Raw genomic sequence first — 20,334 nt, 5'->3', positions numbered from 1 at the left:
AGCAGAATGTGGAGCACAGCCTGACTTGCATAGCTTGGCCAAGTCCATTCTGCCTGGTTCAATCTCATTTATTTAAATAATCACTGCTGAGTTTCTTGCAGCAAACTATCCCAGTGGGGAACTCTGAAGCATCCACACAATGGAGGAACAGCGCTTTCTATCAAGCTCAGCAGCCTTAATGTGTGCTTCCCCACTAGAGCAACACTTATCAGGACAACACTACTGTGAGGCTGATTGCTAGAGGGAAGGTTTGATAAGTTAGGTTTTATCCAATGGGATTCACAAATCCTCAGAAATGTTTTCATCTGCAGGGGGTAAATGAATGTTATTTTGGGAAGAAAACACTGAAAACTTTTCAGGAAGAAAGTGGATTATGCAATTGCAAAAGATTGCTGAGTGATAAGGAAAGGTGCTGCGTGGAGGACAACTACACGTGAATAGGAAATGCTAAGATGGGAAAACAGGTGTGTGCATGTTGGTACTATCGCTTTTGGGGGCAGCCATTAGGGGTGCGTCTTTGTGCATATGAGGCCCTACACTGTTAAGAATTACTGGAGTGCCATTGTTCAACCGTACGAGGATTTAAGTTTTAACATCCTTATTAACGTGTGACTCCAAGTGGCTTTGACATACAGCATGGTGACAACCATAAAATTGTTACAGGTCTATGCATTTCTCACAACAGCGTAAGCTCCAGATAACTGGGTGGTCACTCTGCAAACTCACTGCTGAGAAATGATTCCTGATACTTAGTCAAAAAACTTTATTAATCATCATTTTAGGTCTCCTAGTTACCTGTCAGCCCACCCCTTGTGTTCTCTCCTTTTCATCAACACTTGCAGCCTTCAAATACTTGCAAAGTTATCTCCTTGCCACACAGCCCAGTGCCTGAGGCACGCTTCGTGAACGGTTGAATCTATAGCCCTGAACATCAGAAACCTGAACTCTGTCAATCACCGTCTTTGCAATTGCAATCTTAAGAGGGGAAAAAAATCAACCAGAACCCCCTTCAGAGCAGCAGGCCTTTAAACTACAGAAGGCTGGAGTCATGGAAAGAATAATAAGCAGATCATATTTTGTTAGCAGAATTTTAATCCTGAAATCAAACAATATCTGGGACTATTCTGCATGGGGAACATAAGGGGCTTCAGCTTGCTCAGCCTTGGCAGACAGAGCCTGTTAGTGCCCTGTTTTTCATAGAATCATAGAACGGTTTGGGTTGGAAGGGACCTCAAAGATCATCTAGTTCCAACCCCCCTGTCACAGGCAGGGACACCCTCCACTAGACCAGGTTTCCCTAGACTAGGTTTTAGGTTTCTCCTCAAAGACCCTTGCTCCCTTGCATCTTGCACAGGAGATTTAGGGAGGTGCCATGGATTAGTTAAAAAAACAACAAAAAAAGGCAAGCAAGCAGGAAACCATGTTAATCCTGGCTCTGCTGCTATTGACAGGCAGCAGGATTACTTTGCTCACCCAAGTCTACCTTGGGCTGTGAAGTGCTGTCTAAGCTAGTAGCAGGGTGTTGGAACTTTGTGTAGAAAGATGTTTTCTGTTCTTGGAGGACTTGTGGTGGAATGAAACCCACTCATTTGAGCGAGGGAGCAGGCTGGGCTGTTCCAGGTTCTGCTCTTGAAGTCCCTGGTGTGAGATCAGCCAACCCAGGGCACTGCCCAAATTGCCAGTAGGAGCTGCTTGGTACACAGGAAGGGACCCAGGCCAGTCTTCCACCTAGCCCTGCTGCTCCGCTCAAGTATGTCACAGCTCAAAACATCTCTGCCAAACACTGTGACCCTGCACTCCCGGGAAAAAAGTACCTCTCACTCATCACTGCCTACTACTGGCTACTGGCATGCCTTACAAATCAGAGGACCTGCAGCAGAAGTCTCCCAGTCACTACCATCTGATGACAGGCTTAAGTTACCCTTGACTCCAGATACGGCTTTGCAATCCTGTTCCTCAACTCTAACAATTAGATAACACTGAGCATTTACAATTCCACTGTGGGACAGCCACTTGTTATCCTTGCCAGTCACCAATCTGCAAGATCCCTAAGGCCATCAAAGGGATTGAAGCAGAGAATGAAATACAGAGAAAAGGGTATGAATTTGAAATTCAGAGGATATCTGATATCCTGTAAATAACAAGTCTGATTCTGTGAAACCACGGGCTGACATTATGTTATATATCAATGCCTATTCAGGGAAGTCTGTCTGCTTTGCAATAAAAATGTGTGTTGAGAGGGAAAAAATCCCCAAAACCAGCATGGATGAAAGCAAGAAGAATGAAAACAGTTGCAGATACAAAGCAGAGAAAATGATTTATAAGTGTTCATGCAATTTCTGCTTTGTCAAGACTGATCTTTTCAGGTACTCCTTCTTTGTCTCGTGTGTATTTCAAACACAGAAAAGGTTTAGCTGGAAGGAAGCCAGTATCCAGCCCCAGGCAATGATTAGTGAATCCATTTGGAGCAGCACACTTATCTTTGACAGACAGAGAGATTTCCAGGAGTCAGATATATTGGCAGCTGTCAGAATCAGAGACTGGAAATTTACAGCCCAAATCGTACTGAGCCCATCCACCAACAGGCACAGAGATACTGGCACAGAACCTCCAGACTCATGGTTTTGTGCAGCCAGGTCTGAGGGTTCATATATGTAATTTTATTATCCTTTACTCTCTCTCGTGTATGCAGAGTTTATCCCCATGTAATTTATGTGAATGTATTACCTAGTGTTTTACCAGGAAAGGCTGGGCAGGCAGGCAGGCAAACTAACACAGCACTACACAAAAGGCAAATTGCTGTTTTCAAAGCAAGAATCATCATTCCCTTGTATTCAGTTAATTCGTTAAACCTACTTCAGCTGCAACATTTGAAGCACTGAGCCATTCATTCATGTAGGAATGACAGATCGATACCATACCTAGAGGCCGCTCAGCTCTGAGGATGAAAGCAATTAAAGAAAGCGCCCTGACACTATGTACAGAAGACAGTCCAGGGGAGGAGCTGACTCTCACGTACCTGAAACCCTGAGGACAGACGCAGGTGTAGCCATTGACTGCATCTACGCAGACAGCTCCATGGCGACACTTATGGCCCACGCAGTCATCATCATCTATTTCACAGTGTTTTCCACTGTAACCTGGCAAGCACTCGCATCTGAAATACAAGAGATCACTGTTAATAGCTTGTTTCAACATTCACAACAATAGCGCACACAGGCAGCCTAGCACCAATCTGATTTGAGATGGAAAGGTGTTAGCAATTATTCTTGGCAACATCAAGCACAATTCCTGCCGTCAGAAATGCTCAAGTCCCTCCTGCCTGTCTGCAGCTGAGGTTCTGCAATCTGCTTAAATCCAGGCCGAGCAAAGCAATACCACACTACTGCTTTTCCTCAGTCAGGTCTGTGGAGAAGGGTGATCATACAGTGGTCTCAAAATTACGCTAAAGATGACAACATCTTCTCTAACCTTACAGACTCAAAGGGCAATATTCTGCAAGGGCAGTTGCTCTGGTGTCTCGGACTATGATTTTGCCAATGTCTGCACACTGCTGAGTGTCTGAGGTCGGCCCTGTGCAGCTACACAGAGCACAGTAAGGTTCTACCTTCCAAATGGAAGCAATCTGCAAGCAAGTCATAAAACTCAGCCAATTTAAAGGAAAAGACCATCAGTTTTGAGATCACCACCTGTTTGTCATTCATTTGCAAGGCATAGCAAATGTTGCTGCAAACTACAGAAAGTTGTCTTTGAAGCCTGTCCTTTCCCGTGGTGACACTCAGGCGAAGCATGTACCTCCTGCTACGGGGTAATGCCACTCATAGGAGCCACACAATGGGATACACCCAAACCTGCAGACATTGGCATTTTTTTATTTTATACAATTGTCAAGTTTCTTGTACGAAGGCTGTGTCAGCATTTCTGTTATAAGCCTTGCAGAAGTTTATAACCTGACAATAGAAAATGCATCCCAAAGTCTCTGACTTGGAACAGATCTTTTGGGATTGCTGAACAGCTTCTTTTTGAATCTATAGTGTAGACAATGTTTAGTCATGAACACGCTTTAGTCCATAAAACACGTTTTACTCTTCCCAGCTGGATGTTACTGCACATCTGGAAAACAAAAGGCGTATCGCTTAAACCAAAACAAGGGAAGAGCTACAGTTAACTTCAGCAATAAAGAAGAGGTCTGCGCTCTTGCTAGAGCCCCTTGTTTGGACGCAGCGTGCTTGCCACCGAGAGCTGGATGAGGAGACACATCATAAAGTTGATGGAGGCGGCATCAGGAGAGAAACTGCTGCTCCACCAATGCATTCCGCTTGCCGCCTCCTCCTCCTACCTGCCAGCAGCCTGGTGGGGTACATGCAGGAGGAGGCTCCTTGTGGAAACCCTCTTCAGAGGGTTCCCACGGACACATGGGAGCTGATGAGGAAAGATATTTCCACTTTCCAGGCAGCAGTCATTGTGCTGAATTTGGTTCCGAGAGACAGCATGTTTTGGCTCCTGGCTGCTCCCCAGCTCATCAGGGCAAGTGAGTTGGGGGAAACTTGCCAGAGCGCAACAGCAGGTCCTGTGTGTGCTAATGACCAGAGAAGGGCTGCCACAGCATCAGGACTTCAGCAACCACCTAGCTCAAGCACTGAGACGAATGTGACCTTCAACCTCCATTTCAAAGCACGGCTTGTGACTGGCTAAAAAGGCAGGAAATACGGCAAAGCCTATTAACCTGCAGGCTGTAGGATGGATAAGGGTATGTAGATGCATATACTTTCTTTCTCCCTCCATGCTCCCCATCGGAGAGGTCCCCACCATGACCCTCTGCAGCCACAGGATGGTTGGTGTTCCAGCTCTGCACACCTGAATTGCTTTTTTTACACCTTGGTGGCTCGGGGAATACTGTGATTAACATAACGGAGATAATAAAACAGAGCAAACCCAAAAAGTGTTCCTTCCCCAAACCATAAGAATCAGGCAACATTTTTTGGCAACATTTTAGCCAGACCTGCAAGCAAATAATGTCAATCAAAAGACTTTGTGGGGGGAATTGGCAGCATTTAATCCTGTTGCTTTTTATTGATCCCTGCAGTCCTAATATGAAGTGATGTAATAACGAACGATGTGCAGTTCCTTATTCAGGGCTGCCATGCATCAATTTTATGATGTGTATTGGCTATCTCAGTAATGACAGAACCACCACTTTTCTCTGCAGGGCTGCGTTAAATCAGCATTTTAAGCTGTCAGGTAATAATTCCAAGATTTAGAATAATAAAGTATATTTATACCATGCTCCAACATCAATACAGTGAATGGAAAAACATGCTCCTTTCCTGAAGTTATATTTTAGAAGTCATTTAATTGTGTTAAATGGTATTTTTGTGTTGAGTTTTGTTTTGTTTTCTGGCATACAGAAAGCTACTCTTCTTCTATAGTAACAGCACAATAAAGCTGTGGAGGCTGGAAGTGAGGAAAGCCACCTGCAATTTTAGCCTAGAAAGCAAAGAGCTCTGTGCAGCCAAACACACACCGGAATAGTACAGTTTGCTTCCAAGCTTGGCTTTCCCTTTAGAAACATGGAATTCCTTTTGGGTCAGTCATCGCGGAGCTCTTTGTGTGTCACATCTAGGCTGAAGCTACCAAAAATGCATGCCTGGAGTATAGCAGGTGAGAAACTCAGCCACGTGAGTGCCTCACCCAACCTCCTCCTGGAAACCCAAGGTCTCTGCCATGAGGGAATGATGGCATGTCAGCTCCATCCCTGTCCCACATTGTGCCAGCAAGTGACTGAGTATCAAAAAAAAGTATGCAGTAAAAAAGGCAGCAAAGAAACTTTCATATTCAAATCCTGCTAAGACTTATTTGCACAATTAGATCAGTTATGTCATTTCCCAGTGACCATCTGACACCAGTACAGTTAAAATCTTCTTTTCTGCTACAGCCTTGTAGTGATGGCAGCATTCCCAGTACTAGAGAGAGCCTAAAAACATGTCTAGTGGTATTTAAAAACGTTGGCCATCCAAGGGGATTTGCATCTGCATGCACTCAATGTCTATTGTATTAAAGCCGTGAATCATGGCTTCTATTGCAGGGCCAGAATGGAATTTCCCTCCCCATATCAATAAATAACTTGGCTTCCTATTTTTTTTTCCTGTCTTTGTCATCTTTTCCTCCCTCTGCAGAGTTGCAGATTGACTAGAGCTGAAGGCAGGACAGACAGACTGGTGTCCTTGCTGCTATGATGTTCTTTACTGGTGTCCCCTACTCACATGCCCAGGGCACAAGCCTGACAAGTGGGTGGTCAGCTCAGGAGGAACCTGAATCCTGCCATTGATATTCCCCACCTCTGTAAGCAGAGCGGAGGACTGGTGCATGACTCTGGCTCATTCTGCACGTGGCATTATACTGCGGCATTGCGTGCCAAATGTATGGTACATCACAGGTCAGGAGGTCAAACTGCTCAAGGGATCAGCAACAGCACAGGACCAGAAGTGGTTGTGGTTTTCAGTGAGACCCAGCAGCAACCACACATGACTGCAAAAGCTGCTGAGAGCTCTCAGCCCATTTCTGAATGGTTTGGTGCAACTAAAGTGTGAAAGAAAAACCAATACTTGGACAAATCTACATTCAAGGCTGGGCAGGCTCCTTCACCTCTCAAGTCTGGCCTGCTAGAAAGCAAAATGGGACAGAAGTAGTAAAGAAATTCTAGATTTTTGTGTAGCATTTGGTGAATAGTGGGAAGATAACACAACAAACAGTAGTAGAAAATATTTACAAGTAGTTATTTAGGCTCCCATCAAGCGTTAATAGCCCCACTGTGAAAAACACTCTTCTAGCAAGCAAGCAAGCAAAAGTGTCTTATTTACTCAATTTTTTTGGGGTAGTAGGTATGAAAATGCTTCCAGCAAGGGGAAGACTATTCAGGACCACAGCTGTCTCCATCCCTTCATACATCTAGCAACATAAGGTAATTTGAGTTACAAGCCTTTCCCTCGGAACATGATGTAGCTGAATGATGGATTAACTAGGAATGAAAGCTGGAAAGAATAGCAGGGGCTATTTATGTACCGGTACACATCTCCTTATCCAGTCCCTGTGCATCACTTCAGGAACTGTCCTAATAATTTAAGTTTCATCTTCCTCAAGAGTCGGAAACATTTCTGTGTGGTGGTTTCTCACCCAAAAGAAAGGTGTGAGTTGTAGACTGACTGTCTAGCACAGATTCAGCTGCCCTCAAGATAGTCAGCATCTCTAAAATTTTGGGTTCCTTCTTTTTAACTATCCCAAAATGTTCTATGTATTAGTTTACACTATTCTGACATGCTGGTTGCTTCACAGGACACAATCTGAACCCAACTGCAAGTCACCAGGAAGACCAAAGAGTGCCACCGTCCCACCCCAGCAACATGCTGGGTGTGCTGGGTGATGGTGTCCCTCACAAAACCCCAGCCCTCCCCCCTAGGAGGGAATCAGCGAGCCCCCAGGATTGCATCACGGCTGTGAAAACAGCCTTAGTGGAAAGTGCAGAACACAGCTCACAGCTGCACAGAACTCTCCTGAATTTGTCTTCCTTTCTTACTTCTTTCATTCAAAGATCTTTTCTTGACAAGCTTTCCATAGAGCTTGACTTTTCAATTGACTGTCTCTATTTGCTAAATTGCTCTGAAATTCTCTCTTCAGACAAGTGATGAACAGTGCTACTGCGTGCCTCTCAAAACATCCCAACCCCCAAATCTCCAGATGTTGTACTGCCATTTAAAACATGAAGCTTTCCTTTGCCTCTGTGAAAGTCAGTGTCATTCCCAATACGTAAAGGCAAACACAGGAGACTTCACAAAATCTCACATGAGCCAAGCGAGACTCGCCTCTGTAGCCAACAGAAGGCGGCAGCTCCTGAGTGAGAGCCGTTTTCTGCTGCCACCCAGGTGAGGAAGGTGGGGAGAGGAGCCCCACTGTGATCAAGGCTGGCCTTGGCCAGCGCAGCCCAAGACCATCAGCTGTCCTGGAAGACAACATCTAAAGTGGGAATACATCAGAAAACTGATCCCCAGCTTTATGCGCTGGCCACAAGTTTATCTTTCCCTTCTCAGTAGTTACAATGGGGACTGCATTTTAAACACTAAGCCAGCATGGGCTGAGGAGAGCCGAGTTACATCTATTAAGGCTCCTGTTGTGCTGCTTGAATTGATGGATGCCCTAAGGCATACGTAAGGAAACTGTCCTTCGTTTCTGATGCAGGATAAGGTACTTTGCAGTAACTTTCAGAAGTACTCCTTTTGCCATGCTCTATTCCAGAATAATTTCTCTGCTGTGGGGGTACAACCATTATTTTTAAGAAAACCTTGAAAAAAACCAACCCAAACTTCTTCACTCTGAGGGTGACCGAGCACTGGAACAGGCTGCCCAGAGAGGTTGTGGAGTCTCCTTCTCTGCAGATACTCAAAACCCGCCTGGACGTGATCCTGTGCAACCTGCTCTAGGGGATCCTGCTTTAGCAGGGGGGTTGGACTAGATGGTCTCCAGAGGTCCCTGCCAACCCCTGCTGTTCTCTGATTCTGTGAAACCACAGAAAGCTAGAAAAGTACGTATGGTTGCATTAAAATTAAAACGTAACTGCATATGAAGTATATATAGTCTTGCACTATTTGCATTAATTTTGATGATTTCTACCCCAAACTCATTGCCAGTTCAACCTGGTAAAGTCAATGGATGTATCTGCCCAGTGTGTGGAGACCAACATACGCACACACTTACCTGGTTCCTTTGTCAAGGGGAAGGCATTTGGACTCATGTTGGCATGGATTTAGATCAGGAACACAGTGGTTAATCACCTCATCACACAGTTCACCTGAGGCAAAAGAAAAAGCAATAAAGTGGTAACGCAACTTGGATAATCCTGAAGTAGCTCCAACCATGATGTTCAGGGATGGTGAATCTGCCTAAATGGAGACAGCTCAGTAGCTCAGCAGGAAGCGACAAGATTGCTTGTGAGGGCGCATGAGACTTCATTAAATTGGGCTCCTTTGACCTACAGTGACTGTACTGTTTCTGTCACATGAATTTGAAAGGCTGGTATCAAAAGCACTGACATATAAACTCCACTTGGAGACAGACTAAGGATCAAATGGGCAGTTCCTGACCCAGAACCTCTTATATCAAAGCAAGAAAGTGACACAAAAGTGAAGTTGCTCATTAGACCGTAACATTTTCACACTGAAACATATTTTAGCCGTAGTTAATACTCTGCCAAAGAAGCTGATTGGACATAATTCTGGAAAAGAACAACAACCCACAGACCCTCCCCCCCCAAAACCTCTGCAACTCTCAATAATAGGAACCAGCTTTAGGACTGCGTGCAATTATAAAACATTCACTATTTATAAGAAAAGTACTAGCTCTATTGTGCTCACAGGAGATGATGTCTTTTCAGAAAAAAAACCCATCACATGTAAGCTCAGCTCAGCTGTTTCTAGGTATGGTGTGTTACATGCCATGCACCTCCCTGGATTTGTATAAATTGTAATAATTAATAGTTCTAGAATGTTCAAAACCAGATAGTTTATTTAAATACCACTGTTCTCTGAGTCCTAAATTATTAGGTCACACTTCAGTACCCCAGGATTTGAGATCCAGCCAAAGACCACAGAATCCCTTGCCTTCCCAAGAAACCAACAGAAACCTACCCCACACCTCCCAAAGCCTTGCAGGAAAAGCAAAGGTCAGGCACTTTCAACACGGAACCCCCCCAAAAGCTACAGTCCCAAAGTCCCCTACACAGCTATACCAGAAGACCACATCTGTGGGGTTTCAAGGTTATGCATATTTTGTGTGCCTATACACGATACATACCATCACATGAACAGCAAGCCATGTGGATGGTGTGGGAAGAGGGATAACGTGGGAGGCACTGGTGGACTGGCAATGTTTTAGCAGTATTTTCATGAAGCTGCAGCTCCACCTGTCTTGTGAGAAACTCCATTTTCAAAAACCCTTACATTTCTAACTCTAGTGGCTACAGAGAAACACTTGAAAGCACAAGCCAAGCAAACCACGAAGATCAAAATTTGGATGGAAAATGCAAATCAGAAGTGTCCATCTTTTATCAGTCTTGTGACCTAGCAGGGATGACAGCACAATTTTAAGGCTGACTCTGGTGGTGATGGGTATGGTTTAAGTTGTTAACACCCCCAGCTCACTCCTTCAGGTGATTTCTCCAACATCTCTAGCCTCCCTACAGTACAACCTACACAGCTCTTTATTTGACTCTTCATATTAGAATGGAGGTATAAAATGTATTTGCAAAAATTACTCTTTTTTTTTCCCTTCCAAACATGAAACATCTAATATATTTGCTTTTGAGAGTTGTCAAGCATAAGTGAGAAAGAGGGGCAAGAATACAAGCTGTGGAGACATGAGAGAGGGTACTACCATTGTAAACCCTGCATTCATGTGACACACACACCCTCCTGATTTTAGTGGGCTGGGTTTGGCAATATCGGAGAAGTTTGGCATGGCAATCTGCAGTCAGACAGCCTGTTGTTCATAGTGTCCGTTATAAGACAACCAATTCCATCTGGAGCCAAGGAATCCCAAGAAGTCACCACTATTAAATATACCAAGTCTTTTTACAGCCCTGGACAAAGCTTGGGCAAATGTAATGAATGTATCCAGCCCAAGAAAGAGGACATGCCAATGAAATCAAATGCTGCAAATCCATGGGAACCAGGGAAACAGATCATTCTCTGGACTTGAGGTTTGCCATTGTACTTTCTTCCTCCTCAAAAGCAACTAGAGATGTTCAAGTCTTACAAATATGAACACGGCTGTCATTGGGGACAGCTATTAACACATTTTTGAGGTGGCAGAACTGGAGATAGGTCTGCTTACTAAGCAATTTCCAAATCCACAGCCCACCAACCGTCCCAAATACTAACAAGCAAAGCAACGCCCTTGGCCTTTGGGCAGACATGAACACAAGCAGGTCAGAACTTGCTATGAGGTTTGGACAACTTGCCAGTTCGTCCTCTTGGTATTTCTCATGTCTCTTGTGTGCTACAAATCTTATGTGAAAATAAACATGAAAAAAAAGTAACTGCCTGGTGACATTAAAAGAACTCAATGATCTAAAGTTGGAAATATTTTTGGAAGACCATTTAATGATATAATAACTGAATACAGTGTGGATAGATGCCTTCAACTATCCTTTCACTAAAAATGGTCAATACATGCTTTTGAAGTTTCTAATTTTTTTTTGTTTGTTTTGAAGAAAAGGAAACAGGCTTTAAAAAAATAAGAACAGTTCCATAAACTCTCAAAGGAAATCATAATTCTTCTTAAAGTATTCTTCTCAAGTCTTGACAAGTGTTTAGAGATCCAGTAAAAATCTCCCTGAGTGTCAAATATTATGACTCACTGCATCATTCTGAAGGCACCACTATCAAAATGCAGGAGAATTCTAGGCTAGGTACCAAACATAGCATCCCCCCAAAATTATCATTTTTCATGCAAAACTTGGAACGTTTAAGGATCCTTCCTGTTATTTGTCCCATCTATCACTCATTAGGGAGCTCACTTGGGAATGCCTTGCAACTAGAGCAGCCTCATCTCAGGAAGAAAATTCTTGATACATTATTTCAGGCTCCACCAATGTTCACTAGATGTTGCAGAAAGCATGCCAGGGAAATAAAACACTCTGTGAAAAGCAAAACCCAAGGCACCAGCTACACAAAGACTTTCTCATATTTTATTCACTCGGAAAATATCTGGGCCAAAAAATCTGCCCTCAGACCTGCGAGTGCAACTTTCATTGGCCTCTTTAATGTCAGTATCAGAGGAAAAATCTGATCCTGTTTTTTTGGAGTGACACAGGGCTGCTTCTCTGCGCAGCAATTAAAGGTCCAGTCCAAATTTCTCATTGGATAGCTATGTGAACCTAAAAACAAACTGGACATTAATCTTAGGCCAATTTCTAGCAGCACTGGTTCTCTTTGTGGAGGATATTTGATCGTGCTAAAACAACAGAAAACTTCAGGGTAATGCTTTCCCAAATGTAGAAAAACAATCCAACCTCCCCCATTGTCCTCTCTCCTATGTATTCTCAAATCAGAGCTCCAGTTTGGGTTCACGAGGCTTTCTGAAGTGCTTATATAAAAGACAGGAAAATGACAACTGTATTCCTTTTCTAATCAGCTAAGCAATTTTTTTATCCCACATAATGTTTTTGTTTCATCAAGGCACACTCACTCTCATCAAAGCCGAAGAGAATAGATCAACGTGCAATGCACCCCAATGAAGATTAAGACTATGTCAGCTTTACAAGAGGAAAACCACTTATGCCATCAGATTTTACTTTTCGTAGTAGCTGGAGGTATCAGGTCAATAATGTCCTGTGGTCTGTAGAACTGAGGTATGATATGAAGAGGGTACCTTTATAAAGAAAGGCACATCCTCGGCTGTGTAGGCACTGCATTTCAAACTTCTTAAGGTGGTAATGTGCTGGTAATTTGTGCTTGTTTAGGAGAAGCAAGCATTAGACAGATGAAGGAAGCAGTCTGATCTGCCACAAGAAATGCAACTTTCAGATTAGAAGTAAGTTATACTGACCGGTGGAATACTAACAGGTGGATCTCCCACTGATGCTGTCTCATGCATTTAAAAAAAAAAAAAAAAAAGATAAAGAAAATCCCCAAACAATAGAAAAGGTATTTTGCCCCTTTGAAACTACTTCCCTCATCTCCTTCAGCAGCATCGCTCATTGTTTCTAAAAAAAAACCACAGCAAAATATATTTTTTGTCTCATGCAACATTTTCCTGCTCTTATTTTTTCAGCAAAATCATGAATTTCATGGGGCTTTCCACATTCACTTTTCACAGGGCTCACTGCTTATGAAGAGCTGCCAAGAAACATGCTTAGGCTTTTCTGTAGCCTTCCACACGTCTCAGAACGAAGCCAAAACAACAATAGAGCAATAAAGACGACTTTTACACACAGTTTAATAATCATCTTTCTTTTTTCCGTTCTGTGCTGTCAAGAGAGCTATTTATTTCATGCCACATTAGACTTTTAAAACCAGGATCCAAGTTACACTATTTCTCCTTAATCGGTAAAAGAGATTGGATGCAGTAACAGTATTTTACTTATTTATCTCTAAGTAAAACTGCAGTTCTGAAAAGACAATCTAGACCACCAATTTGCAACCAATAAGTTCAGTGATTTTTCTTTCGTTTCATATGTCAGTTGGGTGATACTTTGCTCTCTCATTCCAGGTATTCATGAAATAATTGATTAAGCAACATAGAAAATATTCTCATCCTTAACGTGAGAGAAGCTTTTGTAGGGCCTGGAAGACTAAAAGCAAAAAATGCTGTCACGAATTTCACAATATTACTTGAGAAAAGGAAAGCGCTTACAGTGAAGAAAGGATGAAGAAAGCCTGGCCTTTAGCCACAGAGCAAACTTTTACAGGCTGCACAGGGCAAAGTTACGTATTTAAGTGGTTATATAGCATGTTGCAATTTTCCGAACTTTGCCAGGTAAGTTAGAATGGAACTCTTCTCTTTACTGCTAATAAAGAATACTGTACTGTTTTTCTCAGAAGAGACTACTCATTTTATATCTAATAACTTGTATCGGAAGAAATGGTTTTTGTATTGTGCTTTCCCCTTCTCTCTTTTCAGTTATTAAAATGAAGTCAGTGCCAATTGGAAATTTCAGGATAACACAGAACCAAAAAATTGTTGGGTGGAACAGACATAGGATGTTCCTCCAATATACTAGTAGAGATGTTGCCAAGAAAAAAATTCAGTTAGGAATGTTGTTGATGTTTGATGAAAAAGATTTGAGGCTCATCTTCGAAAAATAATTTTTTTTACTTCCAAACTGTTTGAACTTGCAATGAAGAAAAGAGAAACTCTGTCAAAATCCTTCAGTAGCAAATGCACTCAGCTGCCAGGTTGGATACCAAAACATAAAAGAAATTACCTGGAATGCACTGTAGCAGAATTCTATGACTGGATTATTAATTAAGTTTGCTCTTGCTTGATGAACACTGCCCACAATACTTAATGGGCAAAGAACTAAAAGTTACTTTATGCTTTTTATTCTGTTAATACTTTAAAAACGTCTATCTGAGTTTTCACGTATCAGGTTTTGGCCTATTAAATGGAACTTGAAGTTAGAGTCCACACTGAGATTCCCAAAGTAGCTAGTTTTTCAGAATTAAGGAGCAATTATCTCTAATCTTGAGGTTAAACAATGGGCTAACTGACTAAACAACAAGATCTGGGTAGAGAAATAATGATCCTTTCACTACTTCTGAATCCTGAATAAGGAATATGTTCCAGTTCTACGCACTGCCAAAGTACAAAAAAATCATATTCAACATCACAAATGCCACAAGGACACAGTATGTAGAACATTAACTAAACCAGACAATTTCCAGTGTTCTTACAAGGTGGAAACCTGCATATAGCATTATCCCTCAGAACCACTGTGTCTGGAATAGATCCTAATTTTGCTGGACCCTCTACATTTCTGAGAGGTATTACTTCATATGGATGTTTTCCAATTATATGATTTGTCTGGAATCTATTAGGGATCAGTTCAGTTATTTGCACATTCTAGTGCATCCAGTCACATCTGAGCTGCCACACATTTCCTAAGGCGTCCTTTCAGGGCTGGCAGAGAGGACCCCAGACGCGCTGTAGACCCATGCCTGTCTGAATGGGGGAATGGGGTTGCGGTCAGTTCACAATGCTTTGTCTCTGCCACTCCTTCCTCCTCACGCTGTTCCCCTGCTCCAGCGTGGGCTCCCTCCCATGGGATACAGTCCTTCATGAACTTCTGCAACATGAGTCTTTCCCATGGGCTGCAGTTCTTCAAGAACTGCTCCAGCATAGGTCCTTTCCATGGGATACTGTCCTTCAGAAACAAGACTGAAGGGACACAATTCCTGCCAGAAAACCTGCTCCTACATGGGGTCTCCACAGGCTGCAGCTTCTTTCAGGGCACATCCACTTGCTCCAGCATGGGGTCCTCCACAGGTTGCAGTGTGGCTATCTGCTCTGACGTGCTTCTTCATGGGCTGCAGGGGGACAGTCTGCCTCAACTTGGTCTTCTTCATGGGCTGCAGGGGAATTTCTGCTCCAGCACCTGGAATACTGCTTCCCCCTTCTTCTTCGCTGACCTTGGTGTCTGCATAGTGGCTTCTCTCACATTTTTTCATCAGTATTGCTGATGGGCTCAGCTTTGGGCAGTGGCAGGTCTGATGGGAGCAGCTCCTAATCAATTCTCACAGAAGCCACCCCTACGGCCTCCCCTCCTCCCCTGCTACCAAACCCTTGCCACATAAACCCAATATGGCCTTTGAACAATACTTGATGTGCAGACAGATTTACTTATTTCCTACTGGCAGTTCTAACATGTCTATCGCTGTGGTGTCGGGGTGCTGAATACACTGACTGTCCATAGGTGGATTCTGCTCATCCCGGCTTTATTAGTTATGCAGTACGTACCACCTGCCACTACACAGGTATGTAATGGGCTTGTGGTTAACTTCTAACATCACGTGTTTCTTCACAAATTGGATTTAATGAATCATGAATCCCCTTTGTGGATGATATTCACTCCACCCATCCTGTAAGACAGTAGTGGCTGAGATTACATTTTCTTAGAGATATACTGTGGTCCTGGTGAACAAAGAGAAATTCTCCCTTATATCTGGTTCCCCAAACATGGCATATTACATTTTACAACTGGAGAAGAAGAAATCCTGGAGCCAAGAGCTCCAACATGACAGGACACCCATACTGCAACTAAAGACAGGCTGCAGCACTGCCATTTACTGTGCTATTTCCTTCTTCAGTCCCAGCACAATGAGATAAGAGAGTCCAATCTGATAGCAATGACATGTGGTTCTCTCTTAATGAAACAGGGCTGGGGGGCTCAGGCTCTCGAACAAAGCTAAAACCTTCCAACTCTTCCAGCACTTCTCATTCACAGTTATACAAAAGTGGGAAGTGTGGGTGCCTTTTTATTTTTTTCAGAAAGCAAACACTCTTCACATTTGCTAAGTAACTAAAACTGAGAAACTTCCATGTAAGGCAGAACTCCTTCAAATAAAAGGAAGAAACTACACCAAACTTTGACCACAATTTTCTCCGTCTCGAGGAAATTATGGCTTAAGTTCCAATGTTTTAAGAGAGGTTGATGGTTAAGCACTGTTTTAAGCCTTCAGTGTTTATTAGGTAGTCCAGATCCTCGTGGAACCACAAGGCTGAACCACGCTACCTAAAAACTTCCTGTTCCTATATCAAACACATAGTTAAAAACAACCTACAGTGCAATGATCCACTTCAGCTTCGCTCAGCTGTCACTGGTGCCCATCTCAGGGATTGCCGCGAATCAGCCTCACAATGGTTAGCGATGGGAAGTGGGCTGGAGAGCTCCAGCAAAGAGTGTCAGCCACAAGTCACCACACAACTTCTTTCAGCCAGAGTCGTTTGGCTTGACTAAGTGCTTGGCTTTGGCCATGCAACATTACCACAATCAGATACGCCAGAAGAGGGGACTGTAATCACTAACAGTGAATGGTGTTCTGTCTAAAAGTAGCATAACTGCAAAAGTCTCAGATACCATCTACCACAGGACACCACAAGATCCCCTAAGGTAAAATAGATCTTAGCCTTCTCTTCCAAACACATAAAACCAGAAATAGTTTCTATCTTTTTTTTTTTTTTTTTAGATTTTTTGTCTGTGATACAAAGTGCTTGCAGCTTTTTCCCAGGGAAACAAACTATTTTAAAACACTTGCTTCCCCTCCTCCACACCATGGGATACCATGTATTTTAGACAAGACCTATTTTAGAAAAGCCACTGATTTTTTTTTTTAATTTTTTTTTTTAGGTTTCAGAACAACGAGGTGTGGCTGTTTGCCACAGGCTTTTTAGGATCCTTAGCAAAAACTGAAATATTTCCTGATTTTTTTGTGTGTGTGAGCACTACATATTTCTGCGTCTGGCTAAAATCAAATAGATAGGAGGAAGGAAAAGTCACAGCAAACAAACTAAACTAAATAAACTAGCAAGTAAAGCATAAAACCATTCAAAGTGCATAGCACATGTTTCGCACGGCCCATTTGGTCCCTTAGGTATGTTTGGACACCTCTTCAAGTGAGAGCACAGAGGATAGTGAGACTGAGAAGATCTCTCTTTGGAGGTATGAAATTCTATATTTGGATCTAGATCTATAAGCAAAACAGTGATGGCTCTCAAGAAGGTCTATGACAGTAGTGAAGAGAAAAAAGAAATGGAAGGGAAAAATTGCATGAATTTTGTCCCACACTTCTAAACCACAAAGGTAGGGAGACAGTGGAATGTTTATGTCAATAGCTGGAGACAGGCCATGTTAAAGCCAAAACAACAAAAAGGAAAAGAACCGGGGTGACTGTTCTAATCCCTAGCTTCCTCTTTTGATGTTCCTATACATATATTTCTTTTTGAAGAGGAGGAAAGCCTACAAAACCGTAAGGAGGAGCTGTAATCCATCAAGGGGTCCGACCAGGCTGTAAACCAGCCCACAGACCACACAGGCTTTACAGCTGGCTGGATTTTGGGTACGTGGAGGATAGACATATTTATAATTTAGCTTCAGGATTAAAATAGCCACTTGGGAAGAAGAAAAATAAGACATCAACTGACAATAAAAGCCATCAGGACTCTGCTACACAGCATGAGTATTAGTATTAATTTGTTTACGTAAATACAGGCAACAAACATTGAAAATGTAGACTTTAGAGATGGTGAGGAAACCTGGTGGTGCAGGTAAGGGCTTGACTCTTTTTTATGGCAGTCAGCTATCTGCCTACCCTCCCTCTCAGTTTTGTTGTCTTTAACTTATGTTTACCTAACTCACAGAATCCATTTATATTTGCACATTGTTTTAAAGTTATTAGATGGAAAGAAACTAGGAAGGAGGTTATTCTGTGAGTGTGGGTTGGTTTTTGGTGTGGGTTTGTTTAAAATGAAAGTGAAATGGGGCTAGAGTGTGGGAAATTCCTTCCCTCAGCAGTCACTTAACAAATTGGCCATTTTTCATCCACGTTGAGTGGGGGAAAAGACTGTCAAAGAATTTTAAAGGAAAACACTGCAAAAAGTTATTAATTGAAGAAAGATCTTTGGCCTTCACTATTCCAACCAATGAAAGCAAAATTTATGCATCATTATTTGGGATATGGTTTCCTAAAAAGGCTATAACAAGTAAAACTAGGCAGACAGAAGATAAAGCAGGAAAACACTAAGGTATGGAAAAATCAAACCCTGGATACTGTAACTCTGTCAATAGTCAACATTTCCAACACATGCATTTTTAATTTGCATTTCATTTAGGAACATAAGATTTACTATCGTGATTTAACCATTAGTCAACTAAACCAAGGGGGATCCTAAATACTTCTTACAGAACACCACACATACACGATCTTGGATCTTTTTCCTCCCTGTATGCAGACTATTCTTTGTATTACAACACACATTTATTTCATCCATGCAGTGTTTACTGTAATATCATTGCAGTCTTATCAGACTACCTACTTCACAGTGCTACCAGAGCCTGCCTGCCTCTACAGTCGAGAAAAGAAGGAATCTGCAATAACTGAGCTGGGCATCTATAACCAACAGTCTGAACATTACTTAAAACATCACAGATTATCAGCACAGAAACATCTAGTCTGATCCCCGGTGTTGCAGAGACCGCTCCTAAATTAACTTGTGTTTTAACTACAGCATCTGCTGAGAAATCCAGTTTGTATCTAGAACCCACAACTCCTGTATAATTACGCTGATAAAAATGTACAGTCTGGATTTGTTCAGCCACAAAGGCCAGCCAATGAATCTTTTAAAGAAATTCCTATTCTCCATACAGGCATTTGTGAAGGGGTCAAAAACACCCCAAAGCAAAACCAAATCTTGCTCTGTCTGCCTACTCTTTGTTAAGCCAAATAAGATTTTTCTTGAGATCTTCAAACCTATTCTCAATCCTCCAATGTTGGGGTTTTTTTTATGTTTCACCTCTAATCATCTTTCTCATCTCTCAACTTGCTCCTTGGATTCTGAACAACAGAACTAAGTATAATATTTGGGCACAACACCAAGAGCTGTTACCTACATTATCTGTCCTACTAGATACACCCTGCCTGTAGATGTCACTGCCCTTTTAGGCAAAGTACCACACCGAGCGTTCATTGTTCCCCAGACTACTTGACAGAAAAACGGCTTCCCTGGAAAGTACCCTCCGTCATCCATTCTTTATCCCTATAAATATAGATAAAATCCATACACTTGACAACCCTGAAGCACACACAGTTTGCTAACACAATGTTTAGCACAGTCAGCACCTGAGAGGGATGCACAATTCTCACAACTGTAGCTCAAAGCACAATTCTGAGCACAGGAATAAGTATTCCTGACTCCTCCAGTGACCCACTTTCTCACTGAAATGTTAGCATTCACTGTTCTTAGCATAATCAACACAATATTAAAGTCATCTGCACCTACTTCTTTTTCTCCTTTTTTATAAATACTGCCATAGTAGCTTCAGGTATTGCTTCAGTATAAAAAGAGAATACACAGAGATGCCCTGGATGTCACAGGAGACTTCAGTCAAACTCTTAGGTCAATAGACCTCTCTTGTCAGGTCAGGCACACTAATCCTTTTAAAGTGCTTCTTCATAGCTTGCCTTTGTGCTTCCATGGCATTTCCTTAGCTGCTGTTCATTTAATCAAGCAACTTCAGGTGATGTCCAATTTCTTGTGTTTGGATTCAACTCTTAGAGGACCCTGAAAACCAGGACTCAGATTTGCTTGGCTTGTATGTAACTTTCGTTTGGCTGATGGCTTCAATTCTTCTAGCCATTTTACACTGCTTGCCGTCTTTCAGCTCTGAGGGGCCAGGTGTACCTCTGAGGGATATTTCAGCCCAGCCAGCTGCACTGCAGTGAGTCCTTCCAGGTGACTGATCAGGTTTGATGAAATCTCCTCCTCCAAGATGGAGGCAAAGCAGGTTAAGACAATTCTTTTATCACAGTTCACTAAACTCTTCCTATTTGTAAGCAACATGAACTATTGTAACCCTTCAGATTTCTAATTTAAGCCACACCCCCATTTTTGCAAACTTTTTCACTTATGATTAATATTATATTTTCCAGAAGTATTTCCTGCTCTTCTTCAAAGATTCAGTCTGTTTCAACTGCAGGCAAAGCTATTGCCTGGACCGTGATAGCAAATGCTTATCATGTGGTATACACAATTGTGTGTATCTCACGTTGCAAAACTGGGGTCTAGTGT

General features: G+C 42.4%; 1 protein-coding gene across 2 annotated transcripts in view; it reads right to left on the bottom strand.

Annotated features, from left to right (window-relative positions):
- The window catches only part of SLIT3 (slit guidance ligand 3), a 527,279-nt gene that overhangs the window by 30,809 nt on the left and 476,136 nt on the right, over window positions 1-20,334 (bottom strand). For both annotated transcript variants that reach the window (XM_075766507.1, XM_075766506.1), the window contains exons 30-31: window positions 8,749-8,842; window positions 3,020-3,157 (exon numbers count right to left, since the gene is read on the bottom strand). In XM_075766507.1, the coding sequence (XP_075622622.1) occupies window positions 3,020-3,157; window positions 8,749-8,842 (232 nt within the window). The remainder of the gene's footprint in view (window positions 1-3,019; window positions 3,158-8,748; window positions 8,843-20,334) is intronic.

The sequence above is a fragment of the Balearica regulorum genome, chromosome 14 (genome assembly GCF_011004875.1).
Source record: "Balearica regulorum gibbericeps isolate bBalReg1 chromosome 14, bBalReg1.pri, whole genome shotgun sequence".
Taxonomy (NCBI): Eukaryota; Metazoa; Chordata; class Aves; order Gruiformes; family Gruidae; genus Balearica; species Balearica regulorum.
The sequence above is the reverse complement of the archived record's forward strand: the minus strand, read 5'-3'. Positions and strand labels throughout refer to the sequence as shown.